This window comes from Notothenia coriiceps, unplaced genomic scaffold (genome assembly GCF_000735185.1).
Source record: "Notothenia coriiceps isolate Sejong01 unplaced genomic scaffold, NC01 NC01_scaffold00002846, whole genome shotgun sequence".
Lineage (NCBI taxonomy): Eukaryota > Metazoa > Chordata > Actinopteri > Perciformes > Nototheniidae > Notothenia > Notothenia coriiceps.
In genome coordinates, this window is record NW_011335547.1 from 182,112 (window position 1) to 189,851 (window position 7,740).

The window sequence follows — 7,740 nt, forward strand, 5'->3', positions numbered from 1 at the left end:
GAGAACTATAGGTTACTTACGTAACCCCAGTTCTCAGAGTAACATGAAGTGAGATGTCTCACCAGACGGCCCTTCTTGCTAAGGCGAAGCGAGAAGAGGTGATTATTTTGAATGACGCTGCAACGTAGCGCAAGCTACTTAAAGGGTTGGTGGATTCCCTGACGTAGACGTCAAGATCACCAGCCAATCAGGATTGGCGTAATGAGATTGATGCTTCTGTTTGCATACGCGTTGAGGCGCATCCCATAGTGAGACATCGAACGGAGTGTTATGAATGAGAACTCCCGGTATTCCCAATGGCCAGTCCGCCCCTGCCACCAACCCGTCCGCCCCAAACATTTTCCCTTGATATGTTGTAGGATAAACTTGGAAAACATTTCTAAAAACCTATCCTTAAATTAAAATAGTGTTTCAAGAGTACAGTTAGCCTACTTCATTAATTCTATACAACGACGGAAGATTAGTAATTACTATATTATATATAACATTTTGTAGAATACTGTAAAATACATTTCTTGTCCGTCCCCTCCTACCTGTGGTGGTCTTTGTCCAGGTTATTTTTCAGCTCCAGGTGTTGGGCCGCAGACAGTGGAAGGCTCTTCAGGCTCCAGCTCTTGCAGGACTCAGAGTCTGACACCACCAGCAGATCACTGCACCTCCCTGAAGGCCTGAAGGGCAGCACCACGATGTAACCTGCATGACAGAGGTCAAAGGGCATGAGAGCGGAGTCCCCTACTAATTGAGTAGTATTTAAATGAGTGGTTAAACGTAAGTCCTTTTTGGATTTGGCGAGTGTCTTTATTTATGAAATCAACTTCCTTTGATTAGTAAGCAGAACAAATTAAATGTGCCGTTAAACATGATAGTGCGTGTACCTAGAGAGGTCTTGTCCTGTACAGCCAGATGTAGCGTTCCAGACAGGAAGTTGATGAGCTCAGGCAGGAAGCGCTTTGAAAAGGAGACGTACTCCACCGCCAGACAGCACAGCACTAACCCTGACGTCACGTCCTGTAGGGATCTCACTGGACACTGAAGACACGCAAAATACACACAGAAACAAATTATGGCTAAATTGCTAAAAAAAAAAACAGACATCCATTTTTTACAATCAAACATAATTACCATGCAATATTTTAAAAGATAGGAAAACAACAGTGGAGCTTTATGTGCTTTTGAAAACTTCATTTTTGTGAGAAAATCCACACAAAAATGACTAGTGATAGCAGGAAGGCTGAATTGAAACAGAATGGGGTATGGTGAAATCTCCCTAGAAGCCGGTACAGTGAAAACATTTAAAAACAAGCTTTGAATATACAGACAATAACAAAAGAAGACTTTGTGTACCTTGGTGAGAGCCTGGCTGATGTACAGCAGTGCAGGAGTGGTGACCGGGTGTCTGAAGTCTGACGTAGGAAACAGAAGGGCTGTCAACTTCAGGTAAACGATCTGAAACACAAAAACAAAACATCCTGAAGCTGCATTTGTCATAAACTGAGGAAGAACCTTTTCCATTTAACAACAATAGCAAAGGCAACATTTCATCTGATATCAAAAGGGTGTTTTCTCAAGAAAAATACAATTGAGGAAGAAACACTAGAATAACACATCCAGCAAAGATAAAATAGTATTGTATATGTAAATTCAAATGTCACTACATTTTAATTTTGACTTTATTGTAACCCCCTCACATGCCAGAATGTCAACTAACATATAAACATCTCAAATCTACTTCCACCCTGTTGAACATTCAACATGTTTTCACTATTCACTGCAGTGCATACCATGTCTAGTGTTGGGAAAGGAAGATGCCCTTTGACCTCGAGCACCTCCTCCGTGCTGTGTCCAGCGTCTCCCAGGATGCTTTGCATTGTCTTACAGGCTGCTTCCGGAAACATCTGACACAAAGTGTACAACTCTCTACACGGAGAGAGAGAGAGAGAACAAGAAGGAATGATCAGGTGTGTTTCATTTCTAGGACAAAAAACATTTGAAGCAGGAGGTAAAGCATAGGAAGGAAAGCCACTTTTTGAACTCACGGTATGAGCTTATCAATGGTGGTGAGTTCAGGGGGACTCCTGGTGGCCAGATCTTCAACGTACTCCAACAGGAAGCCTAACAGTTTCTGAGACAAACGGATAATATTTAGAGTTCATACTGCACCAGACGCACCCTAAAACTGGCAAAAGAGACAGCACAATACAGAAGAGAATATGCAGCCTACTATAGCGTACCTGCAGTTTGAGCTTATTGCCTACAGCCAGACTAGCATGGTTGCTTTTCTGAGTCCTGGCCACGATGATGCGCTGGTTGTCGGGGGTGTGACCCTGCAGCAGATCCTTCAGGTCGCTAAGGCTCTCTGGAGCTACAAACACAGAGAATGGTGGTCATATAGATATCAGATTTACTCAAAATGCGGAAATGTCTATTTCTGATGACGAGCAGAGATCAACTCCAATAGAGAATGCAAGTAAAGAAAATAACAGAAATAAAAGTAGTTTTCTTTACTTTTCGTTGACATTTTATTTATGGTTGTTGTGTGTAGTTACCAGTGAATGTGTACGGGAGCTCTGCCTTCGCGGCCTCCTGCTGGGCCTTCAGCTCCTCTTTGCTCAGACTCGGTTGGGCGCTGGTCTCCTCTTCCTCCTGTTGTGTCTCCTCATCCTCGCTTTCTTGCTCGGACTCAAGGTCAGAGTGCGCATCTTCTTCTTCTTCTTCACTACTGCCCTCCTCCTCCTCCTCCTCCTCTTCATCATCATCCTCCTCCTCCTCTTCTTCATCTCCCTCTTCTGCCTCTGATTCCTCCTCCTCTCCCTCTTCTCCCTTTCCATCCTTATCTTCCCCTTTCTCCTCTTCAATGTTCCATTTTCCATCCTGGACACAAAATGAATGAGTTAAAATCACATTCTGTATTAACCTTTAAAGAACAAAGGTGAAGAATATTCCAGAAATAAACTGGTTCTTTATCAAAGAAACCCTTCTTCTAGCTTTGCGTTGTCCCTTACCTGGTAAGAAAGGGTCTTCTGGTCGTCCTTATCCAGGATGAAGCCGTCGTTGAGGTCATCAGCTGACATGTGAGTCTGACTCTGTGAACTCTCCATGACCTGATCTCCCATCATCCTCCTCAGACGGTCCGCCTGGAGAAAAACAGAGCAAAGGAAATGTATTAGAACAACTATCGTAAAGTAGAGATGTCCCGATCCGATCACTTGATCGTGGATCGGAGCCAATCACGTGATTTTCAAAAGATCGGAATCGGGAGGAAAAAAATCGGGGATCGGGATTTACGTGATTGGCTCCGATCCACGATCAAGTGATCGGATCGGGACATCTCTANAATGTTAACCTACTAACAAACTAAATGTATGAATGTCAACACCTTGATTCAGGTGAGCATTTATGTTATGGCTGTCACTTTGGTCAGTGGCTCCAAATACCATTAGCTTCTGTCCATGTTATCATAGAGAAGAAGCCGGTCAGATAAACGTTTCTTAAAGGTCCCATGCCATGCTTTTCCTGTTATTACCCGTCCCCTAGTGTGTTATGAAGGTTTTTGCGGGTGCTAGTGGAGCCTCGCAGATGGGGGTGCTGCAGCCCCCTCAGCATCCCCCAGTTTGCAAGAGCGCAGGTACTTGCTTTCAAGCTGAACAGGGCAAACAAACTTAGCGGGAGTGTTTACGTGTAATGACGTAAAACGTTTTATTTTAAACTCTTCAGAAATCACCAGTGGGTCACTGCTGATGTATTTAATGTCGTAGAACAAAACGTGATCTGTCTCTTCAATTTGTGTCAAACACAGACCTTATTTGGAGCTATTTTCCAAAATCCTATGGAGAAATTGCATTGCTTTTTGTCGAAGGAACCGGAAGTGTTAAAAATTCTAACTTACTTNTGATCCAATGCTGCTGTGAAAGAAAGAAGCTATATCCATGCTGGATAGAATATCCAATTTAAATAAAAAAATAACCTTAAGGGACAACTTGAATGCTTTTTTTCTCTTAATGCATTGCATAAAGATCGGATCAGGAAAAATCGGTATCGGCAAATTGTCAAAATCAAATGATCGGAATCGGATCGGGAGCAAAAAAAGGTGATCGGGACATCCCTATCGTAAAGTATTAAGTATGACAAAACAGCTGTCTAAGATAAATACCTCTAGTTTCTGCAGCTTCTCCCTCTCCTCCCGGGCGACCTCCTCGGGGGTCTTCAGCTTCTCTGAGGGCTGAGCCTTCATCTCGAACACGAGCTCTCGGACCATCATGTCATACTGTTCCAACTGGAGATGCACAACGGAGAGAGAACAACGAAGTATCAGGCTCTGCCACTGACATCTTTCAGGTCATTTCATGGTGGAACATACATTTTCAAAGGAAGATCTCTTTTATTTGTCCCAGTGGGGAAATGTACCTTGGGCTTCTCCTCCTCGACACGTTCTGCTCTGGGAATCTTCTTCACCATCAGAGCCTGGATGGTCTTCCAGTCGTGATCCAGTTTCTCCGTCAGCACCTGCGATTCCTCTTTCTGCACCTGTCGGTCTCGCTGAATACAAATGGAAGAAGTTAAGGTCTTTAAGATATAAGGCTGATGGGATGCGCTTTATATATTTGTGTTACTGTTAATAACTCCCATTAAAAAACAAAACCAAAAAAAAGTGTCAGTATCTCCAAACTTCCCTAGCTTGTTGATTAATCATTGGTTCCTACTAATTAACCTTTAAAAAGCAGTTAGCTTATAAATACTCATTCATTTGTATTACAAATGCATTTACTTCCCTTAAACAACAGCCTTTTGCCAAAATTAAAACAAACAAGGGTAAATGGTGTCTTTATTTTGGACTATTTCCAGTTGTGGATGTGCTGCACTTTTTTTTTTTTTTTACAGAAGCAAGACGTAAAAGCAACTATGTTTGTCAATGTCATGTCAATGTTGAACAGGATGAAAAGGTCATTGTGAAACTAATTGATCACAGTTCATGTTCTCGGCTCACCTTCTCCTGCTTGGACTTCTGGATGAGCTCTTCAATCAGCTCTTGTCTGGATTTGGCCCTCGGGGCTCCTTCTTCCCCCCCCTCCTGGTCCCCTGATGTTTTCCTTCTGAGGAGACCCCCTCCTCCAAAGTGGGAGGCAGTCAGCTCGGCTAGATGAGAAAGAGAAATAGTGTCACTATTATGAACTAGCTCTCTATAACATGGCTTATAACATCCAGTTGGTGGCTGGGAACGATTAACCCTCAAATTAACAACCACTACGTTAAATAGAATTAAGTTGCAATCATATAAAGTTGCTATATGTATGTTTCTAGTTTTTAAATTGCAACACAAAGATTTCTGTACAAATATTGACAAGGTTTGACCATGGCAGGCTTGACTGAAGAAGTAAACACAAACAATCAGATGCTGAATAATTATAAGCTTCTTCACAAACAACTGCAGCTCTGAACATCTGGTGTTAGCAGAAATGCTCACCTGAAAGAAGACCTTTCTCTTCTGATTCATCATCACTATTCACGTTGTCATTGAATTTCTCCATCTCAGCCAGCGACTGGCCGTAATGGGTCAACTCCTCCTCCTCGTTCAGGTTGTACACATCCTTCTTGTCATGGTTACGCTGAACAAAAAAACAAAGATTGTCTGAGAGTGTGGTAAACATAGTGACATTTGTTGCGAGAGTAATGATTAATCCTGTTACATTTCAAAAGTTACAAAAGGAACAGAAGCGGTAGGGACAAACGGACCTTAGGCAGTAATGTTACTAAATGCACATCATGACATCACTGACCTGTCTCTCCATGGCGAACCTCTGCAGGATTTTGTCTTCTGGTGCCATATTGGTGTCATACTCCCCAAAGCGTCTGTCAATGAATTTGCTGGACTTGCCCTTCTGTTTGTATTCCTTCAGGAGGGTGTCTTTTCTCTACAGATCCAAAACAAAAATTGCATGTGATTTATATCCATAAAACATTACAGAAATGTCCTCTTTGAGTAAGAATGTTCATGCTTCACTGATCAGACCTGACAAGCAGAGAAACAATAAATAGATGCATACAAAAACATAAATAATAACAGCATTGAATCGAGTGTGCAGCCTAAACTTTAAACCTCACTTTAATTTCTTAGTGCCTGCAAAGCTCTCTTTCCTCTTTCGTGCAGAGAATCCCTCTCTCAGCATGATACTGTGAGCACCAGGCTTCACAGCACAGAAAGTGTTAAATGGATGATGAGCTGTGACCCAACATTGCTGACAGATACAGTGCTACAGTAGAAGAACTTTCATTTATATATCATTTTACCAGACTGCAGAATATTCTCTGTTTGTAGAATGAACACCAAACCTTTGTTCCTCCGAGTAAACATCTGAAATATATTATCCCTCATTTAAAATCTCACTGTTTATTTTTTTCACTCGGGCAAATAACTAACCAAACACTCTAGACCAAATGAATTATATAAAAATATGCTATTGATCTTGTGTTATGCAGCTTATGTTAAACATGTTCTTAGTTTATATGAAGTGCTGTAAAAATCACTAATGGTGTGTATATGAGTGTAGAAACAGAAGGTAGCTGAATTAGTTTTGGTTCTATAGTTCCTTGCAGAGGGAGAAGCTGGTTAATGTGTACGAAATATAACATGAGATTTCCTCTTACCTTATTAATGGCTTTGGATCGAGACACACCAGGCAGACCCACATCATGCTTGGATTTCTGCCCCAAAATGTCAAATTTCTTCCTGTTGATCTTCACTTCAAAGGGGTTGTTTTTGATCTCTGTAGAGGTCTTGGTTTTGCGAACCTTGTCAGCCATGCTCCTCTTCTTTGGCACCTTCCCCATCTGTAACAGATACAATTTATTTATAATTGACAACACTGACATTTACGACCCTGATCATCTGAGGGACTGAATTAAATGTCTGATTATATAAACAATTAAGTATTAAATTAAATGACATTTTGAGTTGTTGCTGCTATAACACATATCTCCTGCATGAGTTAAGTCTGGTTACTAGTTACACTGGTTAACGTTAGCTAACAGCTAGCCTTGGGGGCATGTTGGTTAACAATACATTTAATAGGTGCCTGTAACATATCCATAGAAGCAGAAGTATTACATGGGATGATATCAAGTAATACGAGCAAAAATGCAAAAACTGGAGCTACTTTATAGCTAGCTAGCTTCATTTGAGGAGTCAACCGCTTGTAAACAAACGGACACAGACGCAGCGTTTACCTTCCAGCCGGATTGAGGAGTCGAGTTATTAAATCCAGAGGGAAGAAAACATGAGGCAATAAGCCTCAGCCAACTGGAAATGTAATAAACAACACTTTAAACGTTTACTCTCCACGTTGTTTCCATTTCCAGCGTGCACAAGATTCAGGTCAAAGTTGAAAACAAGAAGGAAGCAGATAAGAGTGACGCAGATTCCCCACAGCGCCCCCAGCGATGGAAATTATATACAAGGACCTACGTAGGCTACATTTACTGCTGTAGTTAAAGGGAAGGTTACACGTTCATGTACCATTTCATAATAAGTACTTTAACTTTTTCTTGTACTTTTACTGAATGTATGACCTTTACTTGTGAGATAGTATTCTACTCTGTTGTGTTGCCACTTATATAGAAGACCTGAGTATCCATTTCCACCACTGAATACACTTTACTGATAACCTTTACATCCATTATCAATCTCTTCTCTGCCAACTGGAAAACTCATTATTTCAGTCCAATGCACTTGAAGTGGCCCACCCA

General features: G+C 41.5%; 1 protein-coding gene across 1 annotated transcript; it reads right to left on the reverse strand.

The window, feature by feature from the left end:
• Window positions 1-529: 529 nt before the first annotated feature.
• On the reverse strand, window positions 530-7,378 carry nop14 (NOP14 nucleolar protein homolog (yeast)). Its single transcript, XM_010765984.1, has 15 exons — window positions 7,222-7,378; window positions 6,643-6,825; window positions 5,775-5,909; window positions 5,462-5,603; window positions 4,985-5,133; window positions 4,405-4,536; window positions 4,151-4,273; window positions 3,003-3,134; window positions 2,547-2,871; window positions 2,232-2,362; window positions 2,037-2,122; window positions 1,782-1,917; window positions 1,345-1,446; window positions 876-1,029; window positions 530-693 (listed from the first exon to the last, which is right to left on the reverse strand). The coding sequence occupies exons 2-15, from the start codon at window positions 6,823-6,825 to the stop codon at window positions 530-532; spliced, it is 2,094 nt and encodes a 697-aa protein (XP_010764286.1). The 5' UTR covers window positions 7,222-7,378.
• Between the last annotated feature and the right edge of the window lie 362 nt (window positions 7,379-7,740).